At 40.5% G+C, this 14,808-nt stretch overlaps 1 protein-coding gene across 5 annotated transcripts in view; it reads right to left on the reverse strand.

The window, feature by feature from the left end:
- rsrc1 (arginine/serine-rich coiled-coil 1) overlaps positions 1-14,808 on the reverse strand; it is a 133,625-nt gene that overhangs the window by 99,173 nt on the left and 19,644 nt on the right. For all 5 annotated transcript variants that reach the window (XM_039784610.1, XM_039784601.1, XM_039784619.1 and 2 more), the window contains exon 4: positions 8,009-8,272. In XM_039784610.1, coding sequence (XP_039640544.1) covers positions 8,009-8,272 — 264 coding nt within the window. The remainder of the gene's footprint in view (positions 1-8,008; positions 8,273-14,808) is intronic.

Raw genomic sequence — 14,808 nt, forward strand, 5'->3', positions numbered from 1 at the left:
ATTGTTCAACCTTTCCTGCCTTAAACTCAGGTTTGGAGCTGGGTAATGGAGCCAGGTCAGTGTGCGTGCGTGAGAGATAGAATAAATGTCCAGTGAAGATCGAGTTTATGCAGCAAGGCTGTTTTCTATCCAATATATGCTCATTATCTGTGTGGAAAAAAGCAGCTAATGACTACATGCAGCCATGGGCCAAGAAACACTACAGCTGCAATGCTCTGTGTGCACATGTGTGTTGTCTATTGGGACCTCTGTGTGTGTTTGTGTATGTGTCCACCTTTTGCATGTAGGCATCACTTCTATTTCACCCAACCTCATCCAACTACCCAACCCCCACCCACCACACACACAAACAAACACACACACAAACAAACACACACACAAACACACACCTCTTCAGCTTCACCCATATCTCCTTTTGCTCCTAGCCACTAGGCTACCCCCCTTGACGCACACACACAAATAATACACACACTTACAGCTCATTGATTTAAGTCAATGTAAGTGTATCCTAACCTTCCGAGGACGGTGTTTGAAGTCTCTCTTACCTCCCCAGACCCGCTCCCAGAGCCAGACACAGCCTAGAGTCCTGCAAGAATGCAGACAAACACACACACACACACACACACACACACACACACACACACACACACACACACACACACACACACACACACACACACACACACACACACACACACACACACACACACACACACACACACACACACACACACGGCAGCGGTCCCATCCACACCACCCATACACACACTCCCAACAGGCTGAGAGGATGCCGCAGGCAGGGGCTACATAAGCGCAAACACAAACACACTTACTTTCTCTGTGTATTACCAACACTAATGAGCTGATAGATGTTCAACCGAGGCAAAGAAGCAGACAATCATTTCCTCAGAGTGAAGCAAGGAGGGAGAGAAAATCAACAGCAGTGAGCGTGAATGTGTGTATGCTTGTGTCGAGGGTCTTGTTTTATTTTCTCTCTGCCTCACAGCCTCTAGGCTTCCAGAGGTTAAGGCTGAGCGATGAAGCAAAGCTAGCCAAACTGAGGCCTGCGGGTCCTGCCGGGACCCCTGTGGTGATGCTGGGTTCTGTTTAGCTTGTCAGGGGAAAACACAGTAATGTGAGGAATTACTAAACAATCACATTCACAGAGAGAGATGGGAATGGGCGGGTTGGTGGGCACGGCTATATGGACAAAAGTGCTTTATTTTAAAGACTTTAAAAGGAAACTCCACCCTCATAAAATAAGTTATTTTAAAGGTGTGAACAATGGACGCTGTTGAAGTGCTCCCCCTTGCTAGCAGAGAAAAACTCCTAAATAATTCTTTCACAGACAAAGACATCAAACCAGGCTCCAATGAAAGGGAGGCAGACATTTCATTTCCTTAACCCTAAGCTCATTATACCAACTCTAGTTTTACATGCAGAAGGAAAAGACAGCTCTCTGATGCCATGAGAGGTCTCCACACTGCCCTCTGTGCCTCCGCTGCCCACCCTCTGCCCATTTCACACTCATATGACATGAAATTGAGTCAGATGGACCAAAAGTACTCCCGTGACCCAGCACAGACAAGGAGTTCAGCCTAATTGGACAGACCTCTCAGATTGAGGATGTGGAGTAAGGCAGCCAGCCCACGTTCTTCCACTACCTTGGTGATCGGTTACAGAGGAAAGCAAAGAGATCGACACTGCCATAGGAAAGGGTGAAGATTTCTCTTGAAAGCAGACAAATTCTTTTGACGAACGAGTCGCGTTTGAGGAGGGTGATGGACATGGAAAGGGAAAAGAGTGAGCATTAACATAATCAGCAAAAACACTAGGCCTGGACTTTGCTTCATCCATACCCTAACTACATTCCCTCAAGCCTGATCAAAGCCTGAACCTCTGCATCTTGATTATGCCAAAACCTTTTAAGAACAGTGACTTGAAATTAAAACTTTCTGTGTAGGAACCGTTGTGTAACTGTACATTCTGCATTTCTGCTCATTAATTACAGGTGGGAATTGGGTCTGAACATCAGGTGAAGAATGCGGTTACATTCAAATTATACTTTTGTCAATTATCTGCCTGGGGGCAGATGTGCACTTGTCAACACAACACACTTTTTTTTTTTATCCTGCTCTGATTTAGGGAAGAAAAAAAACATGAAATGAAACCGAACCTGACTCAGGCCAAACAGAGTTAAGAGAAAGTATCGGGTCCACTTCCATGCAGAGAATCAAAGCTATTTTGCATATCTTTGTATTTGTCCCTAGTATATTTTAGTGAATCCCAATGGGCACATGGGAAGATTGTTGAGTAGTTCATCTAATTAGAAACAAATTTAAATCATAATTTAATTTGATAGAAGCTACATTTTTGTGTTTCGGGGGAAAACAAAAATAAGATTATAAATAAATTGGATTATAAATTGTGTGTGAGGCTGAACTTAAGTAGGCTAAATGTATTGTCACTATAACCAATTAACTGCAGCACTCCTCAATTTCCCACCAACCTGTGTCAGTTGTAACACATTAACACCAAAACTGCAATTAAGATGGCATGAAAACTAATTAGCAAGCTAGCAGAGAAATAAAAATACATCCCTAAAACTAATGAAGAAATGGTTAAAGTTGCAAACGTAACCAACCAAAAAATATTTGTAACTACATTTGCATAAATAATTGTGTTAAATGAAATGCAGTTTCATCCAGCACATCAATTAAAATGAACTTATTTGAAACATGACGGGTGGTGTTGATGAAGGCGTACTTGTGCTCTGTGGGGGTATGTCAGACGTAAAAAGGTTGGGAGCGGGATGGCCTCTAGCTCACTCAGTAGGAGCGTGCGCCCCATGTTGGCTGAGTCCTGCAGCGGTGCGGGTTCGAATCAGACCTGCGGCCCTTTGCTGCGTGTCATCCCCCATCTTTCTCCCACTTTCACGTCTATCCCCTGTCACTACACAATAAAGGGAAAAGCCCCCAAAATATCTTTAAAAAAAAAAAAAAAAAAAAAAAAAGGTTGGGAGCCACTTGAATATATTTAACTCTATTCTGAATGTACAACATACACAATACACAAGTAAGCCGCCTTGCTGAGAATTCGATCAAGGAAAAAAAGAAAGAAAAACACAAACAAACAGGGCTAAATTCTTAAAATAACCCTTTTATGTTAACTCTGTCTGTGTAGTCTACACACACACACACACACACACACACACACACCCCTACAATCACCCACTTACCCTTTGCCACCGGTGAAAGGCAACAAGATCTCTTAACAACAGCTAGTCTTTTTCAATAAATTTTGCATGAAAACATGCTGCTGGTGCACCAAGTTGCCTGCTGTCATACTAGAGGAGTGTTAAATGTTTAATGACGACAACACCGCACACGAGCGTGCACACACAGAGTCAGTGTCAGGGTGCTGCTCTGAGGGGCCCCTCTTTCATCCTGACAGACACTATAAAGCTCCTGAGCCTCTTCTCCACCCCGCCGTCAACATCGCACTGCTTTACTCCTCTCCTTACACCCAGCAAGGCAACCTGGATGTAAATGAGGTTGTAGTGTTACTGTGTGTGTGTGTGTGTGTGTGTGTGTGTGTGTGTGTGTGTGTGTGTGTGTGTGTGTGTGTGTGTGTGTGTGTGTGTGTGTGTGTGTGTGTGAGAGAGAGGATCAGGGGCTTACATAAAGACCCTACCCCCATCACCATTAAGAGTAGAAGAATGATAATGGGAAAGACCGAAAAAAGAAAATGTGACTTGTCATAGACAGGATACAGTGCAGAAAGCCTCGTTTTACATATTCCTGAAACACCTGCCTTTGCCTTTCTTCTGCTAAAGACGTCTGTGGGAGCATCTGGGGAATAACAGGAACATCCATGTCAGGCAGCTTTTGGACGCTCATAGTAACATCATATCAAGGTCCACAGATAGACCAACATCATTTAAATGTTACTCATTCATTTTACTGTAAGTGTGATGATGCTGACAATTTAAAGTCAAAATAAAGTGGAAAAATTATCTTTCATCATGTCACAAAATATCCACCAATTTAAAATTAACCACAAACTGCATGCAGCAGAGACAAGACGGTGGAACAGGAGCGGGTCTTACAGGTCTTATAATACATCCACGAACGCAGCTCCTTGAGCAGAAATGGATAAATAAAAGGGTCTTTTGAATGGTAAGTTGAGTTTCAAAGCCCTTCCAGATGGTTCTCTTCACAAGACTAAAGCTATTTGCTTGTACTGTCGATGTGAACTGACATACCAATGGAGTAGACAAGTCTCAAATACGATCTTGAGCATTAAAAACTTAAAAGTACATTTAGAACAGATCAAAAAGAAATTGAGATTAATTTGCGAATTATCGTGGGTTAACTAGGATCGTATAAATATATATACAGTATATATCACCTGGTATGTTGGCAGGTCAGCACCATATGGTTTAGTCAGAATTATTCCAACGTCAAACCTCCACAGGTTTCAGTAAATTGGAAGGCCAGATAGGAGGATAGACAGTTTGAAATATATTAACGCTACAACAGGTGGAAATGCAAGCACGCACACACACACACACACACACACACACACACACACACACACACACACACACAACGTATATGAGCGCACACACACGCGTGCACACAGACTAGCTAAAGCGGGGTCAGAGATAAAGGAAGAGATTCCTATCGATGCTGAAGGATATTGAAGCCTTAATAAGAAAATAGATATAGTCTGCTGGCCTTACATTTCACTGTTAGCTTTATTTGTTTTCCTGATACAGATCTAAGAAAGGCAATATGTAATAGCTTCAACTAAATTAAAAGCAAATGTCTGTTGTTGTTCTGTTCACAGAGAAATCTTGAGCCCCACGGTCTTCATTGATGACCAATAAAGCCTCAATTAGGATAAAAAAAAAATAGTGCTAAATATATTGAAATTGTATTTAAAAGGATAAGGCTTTTTATTATCAACACTCATTATTTGAAGGACGATTTAAAAATTGTGTAATTCTAAATAAACAAGAAACCATCGCTTGAATAATATGTCAACGCTTAACCCTTGTTTCTAATCATGTGCATGTTTTCCTCAGTTATATCTGTGCATAGTACTTGTTAAATACATTAAATGAGTTGTGTTAAAAAAAAAAATCTCAGTAGAGTCACTGTCAGAGATGCATTTTCTCAATAATTAGCATTTACTTCACTTAATGAGATATAGCACACACACACAGTTTCCAGAAAAAGTGCTGTGACAGTTTCACAGTGGTGCAAAGGCAAATTTTAAACAAAATGTTGAGATGTACTACATTTTTGTGTTACGACTAGGGCTGTCAGCATTAACGCGCTAATCGCGATGCTATTAAAGGCCGAGCATAACGCGTACATTTTTTTTTAATCGCATGCCGCCATTTATTAATTTATTTTCACTACTCGGCTTCGTGTCGTGCCTAACAGGCTACTATTTATATAACTTTTAATATATAATTAATATAACTAATTTATATATACTATATATAACTTCTGCCTACCCCTTCTGACTAAGAACAGATCCAAATTCTCTTCGTACCACAAGCCATAAAAGCTTTAAATCAGTCAGAATAAGCTAGTCGTCCAGCTGGCCTGATCATACACAAGGGTGTATAGTGTATTGTAGTGTGTGATGTATATTTGTCATGTCTTGTCTTGTCTGTCGGTGTCTGATGCAAGGAGTATTTGTTTGTATCATATGTCTGATGTCTTGTCATAAAGTGCCCTTTGCGATTGTGCCCGCAAACCCAACTGCCCACGGGGACAATAAAGTTATCTACTACTACTACTACTACTACTACTACTACTATTTTGACCCTTTGCCGCACTTTGCCAGACCTCGTAACACATCCTGCTGCTGCAGGAATAGCAACGCGGATTTCGGTGCCTCATTCCACTGCCACTGATATGCCTGCGCTTCTCTCTGATGCTCTGAAACAGACGTTACAGGCAACAGAAACATCGCTGCACGTGATGCTAGTTAACACTACACTCAACAGCAGCTAACTTTAGCCTACCGCTAGCTAGTAGCTGGATTAAACACGGTTACAATGCTGACAGCTAACGCTAAACCGTGTAAAGGGTGTCTGTATTTCACTGTAGAGGATTCCGAGCTGCCGTTGTCGAAAAAAAACAGACGGTGCGTTCAATTAAACTGGTAACCTACAGCCTCGTGGTGCATTCAAAGTTCTTGTTAAATGCCCATTTCCCATCTGGTGGTTGTTTTTGTCGTTCAACAGCTATTTACTACTGAAGAAGTTATTGTTATAGTTATTACATTATTATTAAATCATTTAATTTTGACCATATGGCCTTAGCAATAAACAAGCCGTTCTTTAATGTTGCCAACTGTTGTTTAGTACCCTTCTTTTTTTTTTTACTTTCTTAAAAAGTATCGGTTCAGGCACCGTTAAGGCACCGGGACCGTTTTAAAAGTACCGCTTTAGCACCGGTATCCAAACCAAACAATACCCAACCCTAATATTGACTCTAGATTCAAATGCGTAACTAGATTCACACATTTTTCTTTTGTTTACAGTAAATAAATAAATAAATAAATAATAAATACAAATCTTAAAATCAAGTTCATAAAGTCACTTTCTTTGCATTAATTTGATTCCCAATCAAGATACACTGGTAAGAATTGCTTTCCATTGTTAATATGTACTTAAAAAACTGTTCTGAAATGCAAAATAATAGAATTTTAATCATGTGATAAAACATGCGATTAATTGCGATTAACTATAGAAATTCAGCGATTAATCAAGATAAAAAAACATGTAAATCTTTGACAGCCCTAGTTACGACCGTTGCTACAGGGATACGTTTCATCATCTGATTGCACTGTTGTATCAAGAATACATCCTAAATTGTAATTTGGCTACTACTGCATACTTCTGTTAGAAAATCCAATGAAGAGCCTAGAAATAAATATTGCAATAAGTTTAGCTGCAAAGTATTCAAATTATTCCTTTGTTTTAAAAACTAATCAGCAGCTTAATCAATACCTGGATCGACCTTTGGGTGTGTATTATAAAATACACTTTTCAATCTATGTACTTAACTTAAGTTATCGGTTAACTGACAAAGGCAAAACATAGACTGCACCGTGTGTTTTGATATCTGGGGAGCTGAAATCTCTCAAATTGACGTATTGCAACAGCAGTTGGTCTGCACCGCTCATGGGATCCATAGTCTGACACACATCTGTGCCACTCACTATGACAGACAACAACTGGGTACCAGTCATATTACAGTGGCCTTAAATTACATTAGAGCACACCGCGCTGGGGAGGGATTGAGGGTGCTATTCTGGTAGAGGGAAAGAGAGGCCTCTAAGGTCGTTAGACCTGTAGTGGAGTATACCACTGTTTAAAGATCCACTACTCTGAACCTGTATTCTAGTGTGTATAACAGCCTTTAGAGGACATACAGTTGCAAGTGAAGATGTTATTTGCCAACACTTCTCACCTCAATAAGGTGCTCTCATTTATTGTTTTTTTTATGACCAAAGACATCAAAGATGCATATGATGTTGTTATGTTTCTAGACTTATTGCAGCTGGGTGAAAAGTGGAGTTAAAGACATCAGACATCATCTGGTGACCACAACATTATCTAAAAACTGAATCTATGCAGCACTCCTACCTACCATCTATTCTTATATCCCCATGACATCTTCTCTTACAAGAGGGAATTATATCCCATTACAAGGCCAGTGTAGCCTGTGGCTTGATTGCGAGGGGAAATGGAGGAAGAAAAGGAACGATGGATTGATGGATTGATTGATGGATGGAAGGATCAAGTGATGGATGGACAAATGGAGAAGCTGAGACTAAGCTCCATATTTAAGTCTATATTATACTGACCAAAATATTCTGTCCTCACGTGGAGCCTACAGTTTAGATTGAGCTGGGCCAACCCGACACTTGTTTGGTGTGTTTGTGTCTACTTGTATATGTATCAAAGTCATTTGTCACTTACCCTTTTTTGGCTGCCTTGTCTTTACTCTTGTCCTTCTCTCTGACTTTGTCTCTGTCTCTGTCTCTTCCTCTGTCTCTGTCCCTGTCCCTGTCCCTCTCCTTCTCCTTCTCCCGGTCGCGGCCTTTGCGGCGGCTTCGGTTCCGCTCTCGGCTGTGGCTGCGGCTCCTCCTGCGACTGCGGCTGCTGCTCCTTTTGTGGCTTTGGGTCCCTCGTCGGCTGCGGCTGCCGCTCTTACTGCGAGACCGCCGGTGGCGAGAATGAGACCTGGAAGAGATAAAAGACAAGACATGGTTTGAAGCCGTTTAACCATTGACAATAAAACAAACTAATGGTTTTTTTTTTTCTCCTTTTTTCCTCAATGAAAAAGAAGTGAGATGCTGGTAGTTTTTTCCCCACAAATGAGTCTTCAAATACTATTGCAGTGTTAAATGTCCCAAACCTGTCCTAAGTCTTTATTATTAAGTTATATCCACTTTTTTCCTTGTCTACTTCTACTTCAGTTAATTATTGCCTGTATTTCACAGAATGCCTTTTAATTGTTCCCTGTAAATTTAGCTGACAAGTTTCACTTTGCTGTCAGTTATACATGTGTATGGCAACAGTGATAAGAAACAGAAATAGGAGTAGCGAAGCAATAAAGTGTGATCCCACTAGGGTTGAAAAGGGGCGGAAATTTTCCATGGAAAGTTAAGCTGGGGAATTTTGGAAACATTCCAATTTGGAAACTTTCATGGGAATTAATGGAAATGATGGGAGTTAATGGGAATTTACAAGAATTAACTGGAAATGTTGGGTAATTCATACAAACTCCATCTTATACAAACATAATACATAAACATTTGGTTTTGTAATAAGCAGACAGGTATAGTCCTGGATGTAGTCCTTGGGCTCAAATGCAGTACTGCCTTCAATCAGCGTCAATGTGCTGTAGAATGTTGGATTCTAGAAATGATCTGTGCAGTGGGTGTGGCCTCAATAGCCCTGCAGTAGGCTAAAGGCCTTTATATAGTTGTGCGTAGAATCGACGGCGTAGACTCAGACCCCTGTGCGTCTACGCCGGACCTTACGCCGTAGCCTGACGTGCACCTCTCGAGAAATTTAACTACACATCGCGGCGACGCATGTCACTCGGCCGTGGCTTGGTAGCGTTGCATTTCCCCCCGACTCATTTGCTGGTTCTCCTTCTCCAAAAACAACATGAAATCAAGGAGGGGGTTAACCTTTCCTGCTCCAGATTTCCCACCGTGGTCAGAAAGAACAGGGGAGACACTTTTGTTTCTCTCACTATGACTCTGGAGTCGGTACTCACTTCGGAGCTAATCGCCGTCACTCTCTCACTTCTCCCTCTACCACCCACTCCCCACACACACACACACACACACACACCAGCGCACAAGAATAAACATCAGGCCACTTACGTGGCTACGGCGAAAGCTCTGCGTGGAGCCCCCGCAGAGCTGTAAAACAAGCTTAAGTAGTAGCCCAAACCATTGACCTTTAGCTTAACATATGAAGGTAGCTAGCATGCTGCCTTTGATTTACTATGGTCATGGTTATGGTTATATGCGTGCTAAGCTAACCATCAGCGCTATCTATTGTTTTTTCCAACTACATTTACGTTCCCTGGTATAGACTAACAGTATTATAACAAGTAATATTAAAAATATCCTGTTTATTCCCATTAATTCCCATATATTCCCATGGAAAGTTTCCAACTTTGAAAATTCCCGGAATTTTGCAAACCTAGATCCCACTGAGGGAAACACAACTTGTGGATGCATTGCAGTACAGGTGATTAAGTTCATTGCTTGTTTACTAAATGTATGGGTCTTCAATGTTGGATTTCTCCCTGTAAGATTTAAGACTGTACTGTAAAATAGTCACAATACGCAACAAACAGCTAATGCTAGTGCGTCCAACTCAAGTAAAAGTAAATGTCTAGTAAAACAAGCAACATGTATTCCTTTCTTTATGTAAGCATATACCTTTTTATTGCTGCTTAAATCTCCTGAAAAGAAGTGTTTTTTGCTTTCAACATGTTTGGATATTTGTTCAACAGACAATGTTATAAGACTTCAAAAAGGTTATAGACCAACTTTCTGGAGGTGGTGACTTTACTTTAACACGTAGAAACATGTTGGTTAACAGAACTTAAAATAAAACTCACTAGGATAACATTTTGGACAAATTCATCCTTCAGTGGATGGACAATCACATACACCATGACACACACACACACACACACACACACACACACACACACACACACACACACACACACACACACACACACACACACACACACACACACACACACACACACACACACACACACACACACACACACACACAAGAAATTGAGCCAATTAGAGGCGGGCTCAGAGGAAGGCCTGTCCTCGCTATTGATCCTGACACTGGCCCTCTGGTCTCAAAAAGATTAACAGCAGGAGATTTACTTTGTTAGTTATGACACACAAACATTAACACACACACACACACACACACACACACACACAATTTAAACATCAACAAAAAGAGAACTGAAAGTGTAACTCATGCCTCAAAATGGTGCCATACACACTGGGACACAAAATGACCACAACATCACCGCTTATTTATGTGTCAATCCCTAAATTAACGCAGACAAAGTCCTACATATTCTGCTTGCTTGCGCGTGTGTGTGTGTGTGTGTGTGTGTGTGTGTGTGTGTGTGTGTGTGTGTGTGTGTGTGTGTGTGTGCAGGACCATGATTTGAAACCCCAGTAGAAATCGGCAGCTGAGATGCCGTTATTTTCCATCATCTATCATTTTATTGATTTGTCTATAAAAACAGTCAAACCTGCTGTCCACGAGCTTTATTGCTTCCCCCCCTTTATTAGTTTGCAGTTTGGGACATCCAGAGCTGTCTCTCTCCCGACAGAAAACTAATCATTTTCTTCAGACGCCTGTCACCATCCTAACAGACAACACTCTGACAACTGTTGCAATCAATTAGGCCGGGCCGATCCTGATCACTGGAGAGTAGCTGCAGTAGTTCAAGGTCTCAAAAAAAAAAAGGTACTCTCTTTGAAAAAAAAAATATATAGTTATATAAATAAGTTCTATTTTTTAAAAACCGCAGAAGTGCAATCTGCAGTAAATACACCTATTTTATAAGCAAAGGTCAAACAATGACCAATATCATTAAAACATCACCATATATTTAGCACATACTATGATTACAGTAAACAAGAAACTTTTAGAAAGTTTAGTTTCACGTTTACAATCAATGCTATAACTTGCGATGATTGTCATTACTGATTAATCTGCAGATTTTCACAATTAATCATTCAACAAAAGTGCAGAAAAGAGGAAAAATGTAAAGTCTGTCGTCTTCAAAATTCTCCTTTTGTCCAAACCCAAAATATATTCAACTGTCACATTTTTACATTTAAGAAAGTCAAACATTGAGCTGCAACTAATAATTATTTTTCGTTATCCTTAAAATGTCAGAAAATAATGAAAGGTTAAACGATTACCAAAATATTTGCAGATTCATTTTCTGTCGGAGTACTTATCGATTAACCACCTAATCGTTGCAGCTCTAATCAAAACCTGTACATTTTTGCTTTAAAAGAAAATGACTTCATAGATTAATTAATTAATTATCAAAAAAGCTGCAGAGTCAGACTAATTGATTAATCAACTAATCACTTCAGCTCTAGTCACAATAATACTGCAGTATTTGAGCAGGTGCAGCACTACTCTTTTTTTCCTGCATGTATAACTTTGCCCACATTAAATCAAGTCTCATTGCATTCTGCAGAACAGATACTAAAGCAGACACCCTGGAGTTCTGATCACAAATAATTATTATAAAACCTTTGATTCAGAGGCAGAGGTGAAAGCAGTCATCAGTCACAGGACATTTGATTTAGCATGTGTAACGCGGTGTTTGCTGGAGCTACGATTAGGCTTTTCAGAGAATCACAGCTAACTGAAAAAAGCAAAAGAAAAACATTGGCATTTTTTGGGGTTGTAGTCTCCAGGCGAGATAATCCATCATTGGCCCAAACAGACCTTGGAATGAGCAAATCTATGTGTTGACAATGCCTGCGTATGTTTGTAATCAACAGTACATGAGGGGAAATACAACAGAGTTGCAGTGTTCCAAACCAAAGTCTTATATTTACAGCCAAGCAAATTGTGGCCAGAAGCAGCAGCAGATGCAATTTTTTTTTTTTTTTTTTTTTTTTTTTTTTTTTTTTTTTTTTTTTTTTTTTTTTTTTTTTTTTTTTTTTTTTTTTTTTTTTTCTCTCTCTCTCTCTCTCAGCCCACTTCTGGGGTGTGCAGCAAATTAAATTTACTGTAGTTAATAGAGTGAGCCTATGCTGCTAAATGTCAATTTCCTGACCAAGTCCTTCCCCTTGGAGAATGATTAGCTAATTTGGGCTGGGGATAAATGGGCTAACGCAGGACACACACAGATAAACAGCCACAGTTGGACCCCATGCCAAGCCCTTCCCCTGCTTTACATTTTATTGGCCTTATTATCTCCAGGGAAAATGGGTCCCCCTATGGCCTAAACATATTTTCATTTCTAATAAAAGGCCCTTGCTGGTTGCCCACACGTAGAAACTCCCTCACACACACATGTGCTGCCCCCTCGCAGCCTCCTCCCTCCATTCCCTCGTTTCACAGTCCAATCCATTAAATCGTAGCTCTGCAATTGGCTGGGACAGTTTTCCTGGTGAATTATCAATAGAGTAATTATGCTGCATGTTGGGAGCCGGGCTGAAGCTTATCGCCACTGACCCCCCGGTGCGCGCCAGGATATGATCCCTCACCACAGCCCATTGGGGTAATTATGTGGTCGGGTGTGAAGCTGGATGGTGTGTTACCTTATCAGTCTGTATTCTATTTCTGTTTTTATTGAAAATTGGACATTAATGGCAGCTACGCGATACCACTAGTGTCAGATAGAGGTGAACGTCTCCAATGTAATCTGACCCCATTTAAATCATTATTCATACTGTGTAGGGGCGAAGAATACATGAACACACACACACACACAAACAAACAAAAAGAGCAATTATCCTCACTGTTCCTTTAACCTTATCTGCCCCATATTCATATTGTTTCTTCGTTCCCCCAACCACCATCCTCTGTTGGCTGGACAAAACAAAGTTCATGTCCATATTGTATTTGTCCCGTGGCAGAGAACAACACACAGTGATGGTGTTCTCAGTGATGCCCCGGGCAGCGTCCCTGTCCATTAGGCCAGCGTGGCGGAGCAGTGATTAATGGCTATGTAACTTTGACCCTATTGCATTTCAGTGGACGCTGGCGACAGTGACCCCTTCTCTGACCAGGATCTTTCTCACCAACAATACACTAAAAGCTAGAGAAGAGTGAGTCCTCATGGGACGCAGACATACAGGTGTGTTGTTATGTTTACAATTACCATCTCAGTTTCATGGATAGATATTGTATCAATGATAAGGAATATAAATGATTGATCAAAATAATGTGAGTATGGTTTTATATTGGAAGTGTTTAATTGAACGTTCTTAGATCTTACCATCATTTTGACTACAGTATGTTAATCTACATGTGTCAATATAGATAGCTTCCAGGCTAGGTGTATTTGTCTTTTGTCATCAATCTTTCTGAAAAGCTGAAATGTGACTGTCATCTGTGCATATTCTATTTTAAGCTAAATAGATATCTACTACTGTACTTGTCTAAAACATAGGTGCACGATCCCTATCATTAATTATCTAATCTTTGAAAAATGATGGTGTAGTCGGCGGCGTACAGTAGTATACCTACATTAAGCCTAAAATATGGACTAAAAAATTGCAGTATAATGTTTCAGCTTTTCAGAACGGAGAGAGAAATTGTCTATGGAAAAGTACAAAATGTGGACCACAAAATCCTAAACCCTAACCCTAAACTGGCAGAAAAATACAATCCAAAATTCATAGCAGTTTTCCTGATCACCTTCTTCTAGATACAATGCTTATGTAACTAATAAGGAGGCATTTTTGAAAGCCTAAAATTTGTTTACAAATATTTGGTATCTACAATTTATTTTATACGACACAGCCTTGACAAACACACCCCGCTGGTAGTATAGACCTATCAAGTAATGGTAAAACCTTAGATTTGAGTAACACACCCCCACACACACACACACACCCACCCACACACCAAAAAAGCTTGCCAGACGAGTGTTTCAAGCAATAGACAGATTGAAAAAGAAACAGGCCTATTGAAAGTGAGAAGATCCATATTTGAAGAACTTCATTAATGCGCTGTTCCCCGCCGAGTTATTTCCAGTGACAGAGCACACAGCAGCACTTCATGTTCAAGTTAAAAGTCACTTTTCTTTTTTCTGCCATTTCAATGTGTCTAAAAGCACCTTGAGTGAGCAATGTGCATTTCCTGCTGCCAAAAGACGTGGAAAACAGCTGTTCCTGCCTGACGCTGCCTGCTGAATGGAATGCAAATATGTTAACCATCCAGAATTTATTACTTTTGAGTGCTCTTCAAACGCAACGGCAGACACAAGTTTAATTTATGATATTCCTCTAATTATGAGAGCTGTTGAAATCATTTCCCAAGCTGCTTTCTCCTTCCAAGCAGCCATATTATCTGTTCCTTCGGTTCACAGTACATGCACACATGCGCGCGCGCACACACACACAGACTCATAATCATCCACACCCACACAGAAACATAAATACACACACACACACACACACACACACTAAATAACACACAAGGAATCACTGCAAAGTAGCTGATTGTGAGCACAA

The sequence above is a fragment of the Perca fluviatilis genome, chromosome 2, assembly GCF_010015445.1.
Source record: "Perca fluviatilis chromosome 2, GENO_Pfluv_1.0, whole genome shotgun sequence".
Lineage (NCBI taxonomy): Eukaryota > Metazoa > Chordata > Actinopteri > Perciformes > Percidae > Perca > Perca fluviatilis.